At 41.9% G+C, this 17,286-nt stretch overlaps 1 protein-coding gene across 2 annotated transcripts in view; it reads right to left on the bottom strand.

The window, feature by feature from the left end:
• Window positions 1–377: 377 nt before the first annotated feature.
• Window positions 378–17,286, bottom strand: part of SAMD12 (sterile alpha motif domain containing 12) — a 177,698-nt gene continuing 160,789 nt past the window's right edge. For both annotated transcript variants that reach the window (XM_051778508.1, XM_051778506.1), the window contains exon 5: window positions 378–9,226. In XM_051778508.1, the coding sequence (XP_051634468.1) occupies window positions 9,204–9,226 (23 nt within the window). In that variant the 3' untranslated portion in view covers window positions 378–9,203. The remainder of the gene's footprint in view (window positions 9,227–17,286) is intronic.

Below are 17,286 nucleotides of genomic sequence, written 5' to 3' on the forward strand. Positions count from 1 at the left end.
GTCTGCTTGCCATTACTAAATGCAGGGTAAATCAGGCAAGATCAGTAGAACTGGTCTGGATGTACACCCAACCCATGCCCAGCAGAGCAGAGCCCTTTGCTTGGTTAACAACTTCTGTAATATCTGTCTTGTGCTGCCTTTAGATAGCACCTGCACCCCATACTACAAACCACTGCACAGACCCAAGAACTGCAGCTGGGGAAGGAGACTTGAAGGTGGGCAAAAAGCTCTGCCCACCTTCAGGTGCTGGAAACCGCCCGAATGAGACTGGTTGGACTGTCAGGTGAGAGCTGTTGCTGGCAAAAACCTCTGGTTTTTTTCCCCTCCTGTTCATGAACTGGACCAATCCCTGACCTTGTTTAAATCAAACAAAGTGCTTTTACTGTATAATAAAAATTCCATGTTTTAATACATCGCCATGCACAAATGAAGTCAAACAATGCAGAGTACAAAATTGTCAAATATACAAAATGATAAAGCAGATACCCAAAGCTTCCAGAGATTCTGCCCAAAGATACCAAAAACTTTGATATTGATTTTAATTTTATTGTTTAAAAGAATTCCTCCCTCCCACCCGGGTTTTATTTTTTGTTGATTGTTGAAAACAGAAGGAATTAAAGACTAAATATAAAAACTGTAAGGTGGAATTAACAGTGATGGCCACTTCATATACTAAAAATTAGATTGCATGATAATTTCTGTTTTCGGAAAAAAGCACTGCTGTGCAGGTGAACACCTTGGATGCCTAGGGAAATGCAGAGTACATCAAACAAAAAGGCACACTTTTGTTTCATGCCACCTCATTTGGCTCCATCATTAAAAAGTTCAGCCATAGATGTACTGGGAGTAACAGTGTGTCACTTCTTAAGCATTAGAGTGCTGGCATCTTCCTAGATTATCAACCAAGTTAACATTAAAAGGAGTTCACTGGCTTAGAATATTTCTTTAGTGAAAGTAAACCAGAACTGACTCCAAAGGCAGTAGGACCAGACACAACTTGCTGGCTTCAGGAGACTGTTTTGACCAGACAGCATAACCATGGGCTTGTAGTAAGCCTTCTGCATCCAGCTGTCCTGGATCAGGTTTCCCAGGACCTTGATCCCAGCATCACTTGCTCCCTGCAGCTCATGTCCATCATCAGTGGCCGATGCTGATGCACCAGCACAGCCTGGCATCTGATTCTGTCCATGGGCTGCTCATTTGAGGGCAACCTTTGGAGACAACTCAGGTGTGGCCGCAATTCCAGCTGTCAGTTATCTGCTTTCCTCAGGGTCACGTTCAAGCCACCTTAAATTCAACTCTCCAAAACAGAGTACCCCAAATTTAGAGCCCCATTTGCTGGTTAACGATGCACAGAGCCAGGCAGGCACTCCTCACATCTTACTCCCACTTGTGAAAAAGAAATAATAATTGTGGGGTAGGTCCAGATAGCTGCAAAGCTGAAAACAAAGCCCAGCACATCCCAAAGCATGGCCCTGATACTTTCAGATTCTGCAATAACTCTGAGAAATTTAAAAATATGCCTCTTTAGCCTTGACAAGCAGCTCAGAGTCTTCTCGTCAGAGCATGCAACCTCTTTGTGGAAATGCTGGTCATTCCCATTGCCAGAGCATTGTCCAGTTCTGCCAGGTAATGTCTCCTGCAATGGCTGCAAGAGAGCAGTGTGGAAAAGGACACCAGGTTGCACTCACAGGTTAGCCCAGCATGGCCTCATTCCTCCCCTCCATCAGCAGTGTTGGAGTCAGGGCAGAAGGCTGAGACTGGGTCTCATGCTGAGGTGCTTTGCACAGGCTGGAAGCTCCTGTCCCTCTGTGTTTTCTCTACTGTCACTTAATCTCTTTTCTACCTTTCTCAAAAGAAGCACAGAGAAGGAGCCTCTTGAATACAAGGGATGCAGAAGAAGTGCTAAGAGGACTTCCAACATTTCTTTACCAAAGTCTGGTTCAGTAAGGAAAACCTCTGTCTAGATGTAAAACCTTGCTCTCAATATTGAAACAAAGTCAATCAACCAGTCAAGTCCCCTAAGAATCTGATGGGACAAATTGTTGGTTTTTTTCCTCCCCTGCACAGCTTCTAATTGCTTACAAGCTGTTTTGCTGCAATACCAATCTCCCTGCTTTAAAAAGAAAACCCCGTGTTTTGCTATTTAATTTAGTGACTTATGATATTTAAATAGATAAATTCAAGGCAAGTTACTTAACAGAAAGAATGTGATTAGAGACGTAACAGAAGCTACAGAGGATTTTTTCTTCTGAAAAACTATTTAGATATATTTGGAATTAGTATCAGAAAGGAGATTTCCATCTCATTCTCAGACTAAGCCTGGTTGTGTTATAATAATGCTGGCAATTCCACTCATGTGCAAATTCAGCTTCTTCCCTGTCCAGCCGTATCCCAGCCATGCCGGTTATGGAACGCTCCTCTCCAGAGCCGCACAGTGTCTCAGCAGTGTGAGGACACTCATAAGCCATCACACACCGAAGCCAGTGACTCTTCAGAATTTATTTGACAGGTAGAAAGCATGTACTGATGTTCTTTAAACAATAAATCTAGCCCAAACTCATTTTCTTAGGATTTCACACTGGATTAGAGCAAGAATCCCCAAAGATCTTTACCTTCTTAGCTATGGCTGTAGCTAGCTCATTCTTGTTTTAGCTTCTTGATGTTGATTCAATACCAATCTGCAGTAAGTATTGCTTTTATAGTTTCTCTTGTTTGTGTGAACTGTTTAGTCTTCATACTGCACATCCCTGTTCGTGCTGTTCCCCACTGATTGGTAAAGAACTTGGAAGATGCTCCAGAGTTTCACATTTGCACCTATTGACAGCGGTTTTGTGAAACCGGAATCAGACACTGAGTAGTCCAGTGCTTATTTCTAAAGTACAACATTCAAATCAGCTGATGGTAATGGGGCCCAATCTTGCAAAAACCCACTGCTGGGAGCAGCTGTCATTACTCTGGGTAATCCCACTGATGTCCTTTCACTTCCAGGGCTTTATTAACCAGCTCCAATGGGACTTGTCATGAGAGCAGAACAGTTTGCTGTGTTTGAAGCAAGGAACTTGTGTACCATGCTCAGCTGCACAGATATACAATCGCCCTCTCAATCAGCACTGCAGCTTCTCTGCCAGTTGTTGAAGGCAGGAAAATCTGTTTCTTGCCAGCAAGATCCTACCTCCTTAAGAGGCAAACCCACAGATGTTATTGCTTGCTCAGACTACGCATCCACATGGCCCCATCATTTGCGTGCAGCATTTTATCCCAGGCTGCTATTAATGAAAGGCAACAGACTTTCTCAGTGTGTCCAAGGATTCTGTTGTCCTTTCTTGTCCAGTTCTTTTCCTTTAATTATGTGCAGCAGAACCTTACAACTATGAGCAGACCTACTCATGCTCGTACCAAATGTTAGCAAACACAGCTCTTCATAAAAGCTGTTTAAATTAAGACCATTTTGTGAAAAAAAAAAAAAACAAAAACCTGATATAGGTTGCCCTGCCTTCTTGTAATATTGGAAACTTCAAGGTATTTTTAATTCATAAATTACATCTGATGATCTAGTCTAATCCTTGCATAACATATGCCTAATGACTTCATCCAGTAATTGCCGCACCGAGCCTGGATTTCAGTTTGAGGTAGAGCTTATTGACTTAGAAAAATACTTTGCATACATTTAAAGACTTCATGGGATGGAGAACATGCCAGATAACTAAGTAAGTTGTCTCCACGAGTAATTATCCTCCCTGTTGAGTATTTGCACTTAATTTCTAGCCTGAAATCAGTTTCCAACCAGTAGAGCACATCATTCCCTTTTCTTCTAAACAGAAGAGGTACCTGCCCTCAGACACCACTTCCCTGCCCAGGTAGAAGATTGTGATTGCAGACAGAGATCAAGTCACCTCTTCAAATTGCCTCTGATAAATTAATAGCTTGAGCTTCATTAGTCTGACACTATAATAAGACCTGTTTTCCTGCCCTTGAATGACACTGGGAGCTATTGAAAATAATCTTTCCAAGTTGTCAATACCCTTTTTGAAAGACTGATAGTAACCAAATGAACTGGAATAGCATCACTATTGCCAGGTCCTATATCCCAGCTGGCAAGAACATCTCTGGGGCTGATGTTGAATGGATTACTTACTGCACCTTTGCAGCCACTGTATCATTCCAGATATACTCCCCATGCTTCTCAATTTGGAGGGGGTTTTATCAAGTTTTAATTGCTTTAATGATTATGCTATATCAACTTTTCCATGACTTTGCCTAAGACTGATAGGAAGCTAATGAGCCTATAGTTTTCTGGATCAAACTTCTCATTCTTTTGAATTATTGTGGTTTTGGTGTCATTTGAAGTTTCTTTTATGCTTTCTGGTTCTGAAGAGTCCTAGTCAAGTTTTCCTTCATTTTTGGATTCAGCTAATGATTCTACAAATTTAAAATTATGTTTGGATAGTTGCTGCTTAATATTACCCGTAATTGCTGATGGAATAGGAGGAATTACATTTTAATGGGTAATTTGACTCCCTCCTTCTACTGCTTTCAAATACAAAACACGACTATTTGTTGGGTTTTCAATGTACTGTGAACAATCACTGTGCTGGGCCTGTCTAACACCAGACTTAGCTTTGCTATGATGGTATTTATTAGTATATGTGTAAAGCCTTTGGTCTAACCAACCCTAACCTATTTGCCACTGACTTCCCATACTTTTTTTTGCTTCCTTCATTAAACATCTACTTTTCTTCCTTGCTGATTTATCCTCATGAGCCTGCCTAATCACCCATACATTATGTTGGTGGCTTTTTATGCACTCCAGATTACTTTCCTGAATTTTACTATAGGAGGTTGCAGGTAATGCTGGTAATAATTTCCCCTCACCCATCAATTTTAATTATACCAAAGGACTTTCTCTTTTTAAATTAAAATCTTATTGACCACAGCCTATATATATCAGGGTCAATTGCAGCACAGTCCTGCAGTGGGGCTGTTCAAGGAGACTCTGATGGCAGAGATGGCAACTGTTAAAGGGGACCAATGTGAAAGATTCAGGGTTTTACTTTGCTTTACTTTGAATAACACAGATTTTGTGGCTTTGTGGCTGATGGAGGGAGGTTCATTTTGGTGATGACAAAAAAATCCACCCCAGTCCTGGATCCATGGCTGGCACTGACAGACACATTTGTGGAGACACTGATGGAGTAGCACCAATGTGAGTCCACCGGGGCCTGGCCTGGAGTCTTCTGAAAGTTAAGGGCAAAACCAAAACAGAATTGTACAACTTTTAATGGTTTCATTTCCTCAATAACATTACATCTGTTGCCAAGCGACAACACTTACCCTTAAAGAACAGACAGGGAGGGATGAACTTACTGGTACAGCATTACCACGCATCTGGGCAAGCAAAATCAAAGAGCTTGTGGAGCTTTTTCAAACTCCCCTCCTTGAAGGCTGAATTTCCCTTAACAGAATAAACAGTGGGTGTTCAGGCACAGAAAGCCACACAGATAAAAAAAACAAGGAACAAAACTGCAAAGGATGCCTTCAGCTGCAGCATGCTTTCTGGAGTGAGCAATTCCTTCAGGTTTCTGGTGGAGGACTTCTCATGGTTCGAAGCACTTGGAAAGGCTGCACTTCTGTCAGGGATTCATAGTGGGGTCTGATGCTGCAACTTTTCTGGACACAAAAAAAAACAGGCAAGTGTGGCGCCAGGGAGAGGAGGAGGCTGCAGGTCTGCACAGGGGAACAGTGTCCTGATGGCAGCACTGCCTTGTCTCAGAGATAATAACTAGTGATCAATGTAACAGCAGCATTGGCCTTTGTGAATTTATCTATCTCCACAGGGCTGATAATGGCTGCTTGATGAAAATAGCATTAGTCTCCCACTCTTTCGCACCAAACTAATGGCTCTGAACATATTTAAATTGACTTCCTTTGTCGGAATAACTTATTTGCTCCCTTTCATGTTGACTTGGTCTTTGGCACTCTCGACATAAATGATTTATTGACTGGAGATAAAGCATTCTTTCCCCTGAACTGTTCCTATGACCCAGGCAAAAGCGGATATGTCTGCTATTAATAAGGTGTTCAGCATAAAAAATGCAATAGACTTGATTGTCTGCACTCAATAGCTTTTCCGAGAACACAGTACCTGCCCCCATTCATAACAACAAAAATCTCTCCCACGTGTTTATTTATATTAAAAAGTTTTCAGAAGAATACGCTGGGATCCAGATAGTTGTTCAGGAGATGTAGAACAATTCCATAAATATCCCTGAGGAAGCATGGCCTACTTTGGGAGAATAACAGTGATGAAAAAAATCCAAACACAATGAATAGTTAAATACAAGCCAAAAAGTACAGTTATTTCCTTATGGCTCTGGCAGACAGTTACACACGTGAGAAGTGTCACGGGGCTCGGGGGAACTATGCTTGCAGTTATCCACATGCATAGGCTGGCTGCAGGATGGAGACCTACACCAGCTTCAAAAAAGATTTGTCCGATAGGCACCTACAGCAGACTTCTCACTGAGTCTGGTTACTCAAGGATCTGGACTTGATTTTCACATTTCTCAGGGCCTATAACACTGCTTTTCTAAGTCACCATAGCTAAAATCCTGGGAAGCTTTTAAAACAAACTGTTTTAACAGAAGAAGTGCACACATCTAAATTCATGCCCATATACTGGAAGATGTTCAAAACTAACATTGATACAAAAAAAGCTTCTAGTGGCTCTCTGCCTAACGCAACTTCTTCTCATACGCCCTTTTAAGATAACACTCTCTGATAAACTCTTCTTTTATCATTCTAATTATTCTGGATTTTTTCACTGGGTAGTAAAATAAGAGAATTCCTACTGTGGAAGTAAAGCATTCTCCTTTTAATATAACATATCAATCAAAGTGTTTTATTTTTTAATTGCTGTACCAACATGAAATTGATGTCAGTTGCCAGAGTGCATTTTTAAAACCTGTAGCAGAAAGAGCTGTAAAATTCGCTGAAGCTTACAGTGGACCTGTGCCATTTGCAAGACAGGCTCTACTGGTATCAGATTCCAACCTGCAACCCTATGAAAAGTTCTAAAAAGTGCAAATGTCGCTGTTGGCAAAGATTCTCATGTCTTAAGGAGAATTTTTACACCAATTAATTTAAAATTAGGGACTAGGATTTTCAGAAAGAAAATGTAGAATTTTACTGCTTTTTAATTCTTGGGAGCTCTATTTGGAAAGACCCAAACCATCAGAAATCACTATTGACTTCTGAAAATCCTGGTCATCAGTAAAAATAATTTTCTTTTGGATTGAATACTGTAGAAGTATCCAACATGCTGAATCTGAGATGGGTGGAGAGCTGAAACCTAAGCCCATAACCATCTGAAAAAAATTAAACCCTGAAGATAATTATCTGTTTGTTGTACAGGCACCCTCAGTGGTTGACCTTCCATTCTCTAGCAATGAACTGCACAACAGTTTTTAAGAATTTTAACACAGGAGCTTCCTCTAGAAAGTTGCCTTTGATTTACTCTGGCTGGAAATCCGATTGCAATTGGATTTGTCTGTCACGTATTGGCCTCATAAGCCACCAGCGTGCCTGTAGCAAATGTGGATAGAGCCTTCCCAAATCTTCATTCACGAAGCCCAGCCATGACTCCAGCTGCACACTCTCTCCATCACTGCATCTTCACACCAGTATTGTGTCTCACCCAATTTGGAATAAATGTTAACAGCAACTGTATAGTACCTGTCTATCAGGCTGGAGAGAGTGACAGTCTTTAAATAAAGCTACTTTTGATTTCAAAGAAAGAAGGAACAAATAGATAAGCCCCCTCAGTATGTTGATGACATCAGTTCATTATAAAGATAATGTCACGAAGGTCCTGATGTGAGGGACAGACATTAATTCAACTGAGTCCCCATTGAAGAAACAGTACCACAGCCAGCTGTGATACAACCAGTGATGAGACCAGCCATTCAGAGACTGAACAGAAAACAATGTTCAGATTGAATGTAACAGTCTTGAGCCTGCTACAGTATATTGAAAGGCTTATTGGAACCATTTGCTTATTCCCAGTTCCTACCAAAATACTGTTTTGGATAGAAAGTGGAAAAAGTTAATGAAGAAGTCTGCCCTCTCCAAAGGGAGTGTCTTGCTCCTCAGAAGTATAATCTTACACTTTACCTTTTTCAGAGAGTTTGGTTTGGACTATGATTCCCCAGCCCTGCCCAAAACATAAATGGTGGCCAGCATAAAGAACCTGAATTCTTCCAGTTTATTCTGGTTTTACTGTAGACCAAACCCAGGGTCACACACATTTCTGAGAAAGGCTCTCTCCCTTGCCTCTCCCTCTCTGAGTAAGAAAACACATTGGCACACTAGAAATGAGAACCTTTGATATGTGGTGGATTAGAGGGAGAGCAGACCCAGCGTCCTACAGCTCATTCAACCTACCCTGTTCTTGGCTACCTCTGTGACAGCTGTTCTCTAAGTCTTGATAAAAGAAGTCACATCTCTGCCACGTGCAAATCTATCTACACAATCTAATGTGAATTGGTGAAGGGATGATAGTAGTGGGCTTCAGTTTGGATGCAGTCTCAGCACAAATACTGAAACATATCCTCAGTATTTTAAAAAAAGACCATTATATATATATATATATATGGACTGTGCTAGTTCTGTGAGGAAAGCACATATGAAGTGCTGATATTGTTTAACAGAATACCATTAGACTGCAAAACTAACACATACAAGACGTTTACATTCCTATCAGGGTGTAATACTGTGAACATATCCACTGAGATTGGAGAATTGGTGTAAGTTTTTCCTAAAACATCATGCCATCTGCATACATAATAAAAGAATCCAGTAGTTGCCATGCTAAAACAGGACTTCTAGTGAAGGGCATAGACAGTCCCCTAAAGGGAACTCAAAAGTTATGCACAGTGATGAAAACTGGAAGAAATTTTCCAGCTAAAGGTCTGTAAATGACCATTTTCAACAAATTAGCACTGGATATTTTGCACCACGTTTTTACTCCACAGCAAACCAGGTCTTCCCAGAATGCATCATCTGAGTCTGCTGATTTTACTTCAAGTTTGTCTTCAATCCTCCATGGTCATTTTCTGGCAGCGCCATTTATTGTGGTTTTTTCATGAAGGAAAGTTCACTTTCATATCAAGTGGCAGGACAGCAGCTTTAGAGGCTGGAAATGTTTATGGAGAGCTCTCTGCTGGGGCTGTAAGAAACAAAAGAGGAATTCAAAACCAGATAGTGAGTATAGAACATTATCATGTATTTCACCAAAAATTAAAAAAGTCAGGTTTGAGCTTAGTAAATGTACTCCTAGAATATATATTGTGACCCTAGTACTTTTTTTTAATCAACTTTACTCACCAACCAAAAAACTCAGTGCTTAATCAATTTTTTAGCTAAATATAAAGTGCACACTAGCAATCATTTGCATGATTTAACAAATCCTACTTGAATTTTATTGCCTCATGTGAAAGCACTGCTTACTCTTCCTGTAGTCCGAGTCCCACAGAGCAGGCTCTTCTGTTTGGTTGGATTTGCATTAACTACTGAAGGCTTGATAGCCAAATGCTGGAAAGGCTCTGCCAAATGCCCAAGTAGGATTTAATATTCCCTGACCATTTCTGCTGGTCAGGATGGTGAGAATTGGCCACTGGTGTGTACAAGATGTGAAAACAGCTCACCCACATCCTTCCTCCCTTCAGAACCCATAAGATAATGAGGGGGGTTGCAGAGAGTTTCTTTTTTCTCTGCTAAAAGCAGTTCAGTACATTCAATGTTGGTGGCTGCTATTCTGTGCTGAAAGCCCTTGCAAAGGTGTAACATGATCACTCCATAAAGGAAGAGAATGTGGAGGTTACTTGTAATTTCTCCTCCTCTTCACCCAAACTTTTCTTTGAGGAATACAGCAAAAGGACAAGAGGCAATGGACATAAGATGCAACAAGAGAGTTTCCAGTCAGATGCAAGGAAAAAAATCTTCCTAGTAAGAGTGGTTAAATTTTGGAACAAGTTACCTGACTAGGCTGTGGGACCTCCACTTATGGAGATATTTGCAACTCAACCAGACGAGGCCCTACACAACCTAACGTGGCCCTGCTCTGAGGACAGTTGACTGAAACCATCTCCTGAAGCCTCTCCCAACCTAAATATTTTTATGATTGTACATTTTTTCTGATGGGGATTTGTGCTCCCCCTTCTGCCTCTCTGAACAGGAGACAAGTGCCCATGCAGGACTGCTCAGGCTGAAGCACATTCAGTTGTTTATTCACTCCGTAGCACGTAAATGCATGTAAACCTATCACAGGCTCAGGCCTCTGGGGCCAAGGAGCCATGCAGAGACAAGTTCACCATGTTATTTCATAGAATCATGGAATCATTTATGTTGGAAAAGACCTTCACAATTATCAAGTCCAACCCTTAACCCAGCACTGCCAAGTCCACCACTAAAACGTTCTGGGACGCAGCTTTGTTTCTTACACAGCCCTCGCCCATCACCAGTTTCATGGACCCCATCTCTGCCCAGGGCAGTGCTGGGATGGGACTCACCAGGGTGGGTTTTGCACCCTTTCCAGCGATATCCTGCTTTTTTCTTGAAAGTATGTGTCTGTATGTGTGGGAAGAGCTGGTTTTTGGGACAGATTCCAAGTTGTGAAGCTAATGGGATACTGATGCTGCCAAGGCAGCATTCACATCAGCTGAAACTCAGGCTGGCAGCGGATTTCTGCTTCTCACTCCTTCAAAATCATGCCTGGTGGGCTCTTCTCTGTGCAGTGTGGGCTAACTGGCTCTGCCAAGCTGTCACTTTGCCCATATTTGCTTCTCCCAACCCCAAACTCTTGTAGCAATGGACATGAAGGTCTGATCAAGCAGGCAAAGGATGGGATGATAAATCAGTATGTGTTACATAAGACTAAAAAAACCCACCCACACCCTGCCATGAACACTTGACCCCTCAGTGTAAATATCCCCTATGAAATAGAGGAGCAATAACAACCAGTCTGCTCAGTTATTTCCCTCCTTATGTGGGCATATTTACCTGATTACAGTGCTATTCTTCATTTGTTTTTATAGCTGCTTTGCTTTTAATCTCCAGGTTCTCTACTACCACCTTCTACATGAGATACCCATGTCAGTAGGTATCTGAGAAAGACTCACATTTGGGACCAAGCAACCGTTTAATTCCACAGAATAAAGCAAAGGTTTTGAGCCTTCAGCTAGTCTAGACAGATAACTGACTGTGTCCTCCAGGACAGAAAAGAAAGCAATGGTGACATTAAGCAGGTTTGAAGGTAAAGGGAAAATCTGTGGGGAGGTTTTAAACTTGGAGAGAAGCAAACTGGTACCTCATCTCAAATTTGTTTGATTCCAGGTGAACTACAGGATGTCTCCTATCTGTGTAGCATCAACAGAGATCCTTCTCACAAAGGAGAAACAGGACTTTTTTTGAGCTTATCTGCTGCAAAGAAGGGAAAATTTAAAAAGCTCTCCCAAGCAATGGAAAATACCTTGCCTAGCCACAGAGTTGCAAGACTAAAATAAAATGGGCGAACTGGCTCATTATATCAGGCCAGGCCTCAGGATTGCACTCACGCTGAAATTCTCCAATCATCCACATTGTCTCAGCCATCAGCTTCTACTTGTACTTAAGTTTGAAATGAGTCAGCTGGCCCTTCAGATAGAAACTCGTGAATGAGGAGAAATGGGACGATCCCAACTTGAGCTCTGTCCACACTGCAGAGGGAACACAACCACTTTGAGTCATGCAGGACACGTAGCAGAGGTGTCTGGATACAACTGGCAACACTGAGCAAGGGAATAGTGGCAATTCTGTCAGGCTCTTTATTTAGAGCAAGCAAACTGAGGATTTAGTGGTCATCTATCCTGTTTCTACTCTTCTCACTTTGTCTTTTGAGGACAGCATTTTAGAAGCACTTATTCTTCCTCATTACCTATATAATTTTGGGTGCCCAGCTGGAGACTCCTCTGAGGACTCTGGTCTTCTAACAGTACATATCCAGTTCTTTCTGAAAGTAAGATCTTTATAAAAGGTATCACAAATGAGCAGTTGTCTTTGAAAACCTTGCCTGAGCTCTTGGAACAAAGACCGCCCTTTGCAGGGGGTTTGTACGCTTACCAACACAACGGAGTACAGATCTAATCTCACATGACATTTTCAAGAAGCTGCTGTAGAAAGACAACAATAATTTCAAAGCCAGAGATGTATTTTAGTGTTTGAGTACCTGTGTGATTTTTGTCTAACTGAGAAAGGGACATATTTTACATTCATTTTAAACATATGTTAATTAAAGTCAACCTAGAGGTATTACCTATTTGTCACATTTTCATAATTGAGGGATTCCTATAAAGGAAACAAGCATCTATTATCTCTGCTAGGTTTATTCTCCTGAAACTAATTTTATAATATATTTCTAAAGTCAGCATATTTCAAACATGGGATTATAATGAAAAATGCCTACTTCCAAACATCCATCTACCAACTATTCCTTGGAGTCTGTGAAAAACTGCATTCACAGGTACATTTAGTAGTATTTTTCCTGTGTTAGAAAGGCCACAGGTATCTCATTTCATGTGTCTCATGTCACTTAAGATATTATAATATGCTGTACATTATTGCAGACTTGCTGCATCTTGCTATTTCCTAATTAGTGTTCACAGAATCATCAAGGGGTTGGGGTTGGAAGGGACCTTAAAGATCATCTAGTTCCAAACCCCCTTCTGTGGGCAGGGAATTGGAATATTCCACTAGACCAGGTTACTCAGAGTGCCATCCAGCCTGGCCTTGAACACTTCCAGGGATGTGGCAGCCATAACTGGCAATCTGTTCCAGTGTCTCACCACCCTTACAGTATAGAACTTCTTCCAAATATGTGACCTAAACCTGCCCTTTACAGCTTAAGGCCATTCCCCTTTGTCCTGTCACTACATGACCCTGTGAAAAGTCCCTCTCCAGCATCACTGTAGCCCCCCTTTGAGGTACTGGAAGGTGTTATAAGGTCTTCCTGGAGCCTTCTCTTTTCCAGGCTGAACAGCCCCAACTCTTCACAGGACAGGTGTTTCAGCCCTGTGATCAACTTAATGGCCCTTCTTTGGACTCATTCCAACAGGTCCAGGTCTTTCTTGTACTGGGGAATCCAGAGATGGACACAATACTCCAGGTCATGTCTGTGTCCAGCTGTGGGGCCCCCAACAGATACTGCTACCTTTGAAGAATTTTGTACACTGGTAAAAGAAAACGCCTGGCAACCCATTTGTAGATTTATCCTTTTCTTTATTGTGCATTGAATTATTACCACTGAGGTATGAGAGCATGAGGTGTCTCTCTCAGGCTTATGGAAGTTACTGTAAAAGCAAAATACCTGCTTGGGGAACTGATCCCAATCAGTCACCATGGTGATTAGCAGCAGCTGGGAAGTGCTGCCATGGGGCAGCCTTGGCAAGGCCGTGAACCATTCACCCCAGGTCAGATGAGACTGAAACTGTACCAACATTTGGTTTCACTCTATCACTAAACCTTCCCATTACTGTTCTGGGTGGAGAATAGCACCAGTTCTTTTAACCTGAAGGTAAATGCAGTTATTGCTGCACATCCTTATTACCCAACAAGGTCGCTGATAACCAGAGTCAACAATGCCAGAGATCCAAGGTTACCTCAAGCTATTGCAGGCGTGTAGCTGGAGCCAGCACAGAGAAGCCTGCTCCATCCAGCTCCAGCCGCCTCCTCCCATCGGAGCAGCTCCATCCTGTACAGGCACCAAGTCAGGCCTCAGGGCTGCACAGAGACAGTAAACTGCCTCCCTGCACGTGTCACAGCCCAGCAGCCCGTGTGTTACGCAGCGACACATTAATCAGTGGGCAACACCCAGCAGCCGAGAGAGAATACAGAGCTGTGGATGGTTTTTGATAAGACTGTCAATTTTGTTTTGATTCCCAACCAGTTCATGTCTTGGTCTGACTTGCCTGATTTCCCCCTCATTATTAAGAACAGGTAGCTGATACAGTCTTGAAGTTTACTTAATGTTGTTTGTCAAATGCAGTTGTCAATACGGTGGAAAAATACCAAGGGGAAAAGGAAGGAAGTCTCTTCTTAGTTTGATTTTTTAATTTGATTGCCAAGCAGGAAACCAAGATTTTGGTTTGGGAGTAGCTTGACAGAAAAGGTGGATCTATGAGCACAAGACTTAGAGCATCAAACACAGTAATCCTAATCCCAAGCATTCCATACTGATGAGGCCATGCAAAATAATTATAAAAGCTGAAAATACAGAGTCTTTAAAACAAACAGCAGCCGACACATGAACGGCTATTTCTGCAAGGATAAATTCAGGATTTCTTCTTCTTCTGGACAACTTGCTCCCACAAGCAGGTACTCTTAATCCTCCTGGATATAGTTTTAATATCTGTTGATACCATCACCACAAATATGCTCCTGAATAAATATTCCTGTATGAGATCTAGGGGAGAGAGAATGACTTTACATGCAATAAACTCCTCAGAGTTATTTATGTATTGCTACCCTGCTCACTCTGAGCGGTCCCAGGTCCACACAAAGGCTTTGAGGTGGCAGCTGGCATTCAGCTTGTGCACAGCCTGCCTGGGCCTGGCACTGCCTGGCACTGCGGGAAAGCCACGATAAGTCATTGAGGACGTGGGTATGTGGAATCCTGGTTCGCTCTCAGATTCACTGTCTGGATCAATGGCACATCTCAGGGAAGGCTTCAGGGTGGCCTTCAAAAGACTTCTTAGGCAGGATGCTCAGAGCTTAAAGACAGATGATGAACATTCAACAAGGTCAGGCAAATCCTTTCCTCTGCATTCTGACTCAAGAGATAACTCACTTCCTGCCTATGATGCTGGGCTCTACAGCCTGCATCAGGCAATTCTGAGATGAAACATTTCTGGGAGAATGGATGTCATGGCAGATGCTCTCAGCAGGTAACCTTCTGAAAAGCCAATTAGTCAGAGGTTATCACAGCTGCTCTGTGGAACACAGTTGGTTTACACAGGATGGGTTGAAAATGTAGTTGTCCAAAATGTGTTTCACTAAGCTATTCAATGCCCTCAAATTGTCATATTAGCCAAGAGTCTCTTCACAAGTCACACACAACCCCAGCTTCCCTACCAAAGCAAATCTCTCAGCAACTTTACTAAGTTAAACAAAATGAAGACACATGGATTCCATGTACAGATGGTTGATGCAGGAATTTCAGTTCCTCACCCTTTCCTTCAAAAATTAGACTTCTTGGTGGACAACTCTCCAAAGGGCTTAAGCTCACACTCTAGCCTTGTTCCAGAAAATATCTTAAAAGGCTTTTACACCTTCTGAACTTGATTTTACAGTGCAATCTGGAAACCTCAGAATAAAAATCTGTCCCAAGAAATTATGTCCTTTTTATGCCTGTGCCTATCCACCATGTGAAAATTTCCCGAGTTTAGAAGTTTGATTCAAAAATCAGGAAAAATCCTAGGAGACACTCTTTCTTCTTTCAAAGTGGTTAACTCATCTCAACCCAAGACGCTTCATATATCCCACCACCCACCTGCTGATGCAAGCATTCAAAGAAAATAGAAAAACACTTTTGCATTCAACGGATCATAATGACTTCCTTGAACTAACAAGCAGTTAAAATATTTTGAAAAAGTGTGTGTAACTGCTTCCTTAGTGCTTACAGGTTCTTTCAAAGAATTCTCTTGATCTGCTGCACACTTACCCTTCACTGTGAACAGTGAACTGGCTGTCCAGCAGTATCCTGCTCAAGAGACTTAAACTGTAGCAAGCAGAAAGATTTTAAAGAATGTAATGCTAAGGAGTCTGATAGTCTCAGCTGGTGCTGTCTGAAACTGAAAATGCATATGAGATTGCTGCTTTTATGCCTTATCATGCATGTCTCTCACTGACTGCTTGTAATCAGTTCTTGGTCTCACAATTCCTTGTGGGGTGCTCTGCAGGAAGTGAAAAAGGTTGTCACAGATGAATGGCATTCCACACGCTGTGGCTCTGTGCAGCCATTTGCACTGCATTGTGAGTCTTTGCATATCTATTGCTTTCGTCTCCAGAGACTGGGGTTTAATATGAAGCACCAGGAACTGCACAAACTGAGTGAACTTAAAAAAGACACTGCCTTTAGTGGTATCTTCAGCATGCACATAAGGTGCTTAACCACACAGTCCCCAGTGGCTCGCAGTGGTTTGGTGGCTGCTCTGATCATCACCCAGAACTTGTATTTGTATTTCTTCTGCAGATTCTGCAGGGTACCTTCAAGCCAACCCTATTCATAAATGTGCAGCAGCATTTGGGAATTAGTTCTGTGCATTATATCATCCTATTACTTGCTTTAGGATCCTCAGTCAAATATGCAATAAGCTAAGAAACATACTCAGATGAAACCAAAGACTTCACTAGAAAAATCAAAGTATTAGAACAAAAGGGTTTGGAAACTCTCTGGAGCTACAACTCCCTTGCTGGTTATGCAGAGCTTATGCAGGATTAATAGGTGGAACAAACTATCCACCTTTAGGGAGATATTCATTGTGAGTTTCCTGAAACAAAAATTTCCATTCTGTGAATTGATTAACCAAGCGAAAAGGGAAATTATACCTACTAAAACCACCTAAAAGACTGCACATATGCACACACACACAGTTACCACAAAACAAAGCAAATACACACCATGAAGCCTACAAAACCAGTTCTCACCCCTTAACTTGTTGAACAAGTAACTTTATTTAATAGGTTTTTGCAGGAATGAATCAATATGTACCCTTTACCTGTACTATCACATCATGTTATTGTTGTGTTTTCCCCAGGACCCTTACACTGTTCTGATCACAAACAGACAGAATGCAGAGAAAGGGCATTCTGTCTGTAGCACTTGGTACTTGCTTTATTCTTGCAGTTCAGCATGTGCCCCACCACTTCATTTAATGAACAATGTCCAGCCTCCATCTGGAAAATAATTATTGCTATTCTCATGGACACAGTGTCTAACATTTCACACAAAAAAAAGGCCTCAATTTCAAAATACATCAGTGAGAAGACACAGCCTTGTTTTACAGTTCCCAGTTAGGCACAAAGAGAGTTACAAGGCTGCACTGGTGCTGTTTGTCCAGCTCCTGTATCCCCAACAAGAGCTTCAAGCTGTCAGAGTCATATGGGGCTCCTGAGTTAGGTGAAACCCTATGAAGGAAAGGGGGTTTGAGGAGGCTTCTGGAATATATACTCTAGGTCTGGAAGCTGGAGCTACAA

Source organism: Manacus candei, unplaced genomic scaffold, assembly GCF_025592945.1.
Source record: "Manacus candei isolate 608988 ecotype Guabito, Panama unplaced genomic scaffold, ASM2559294v1 h1tg000013l, whole genome shotgun sequence".
Lineage (NCBI taxonomy): Eukaryota > Metazoa > Chordata > Aves > Passeriformes > Pipridae > Manacus > Manacus candei.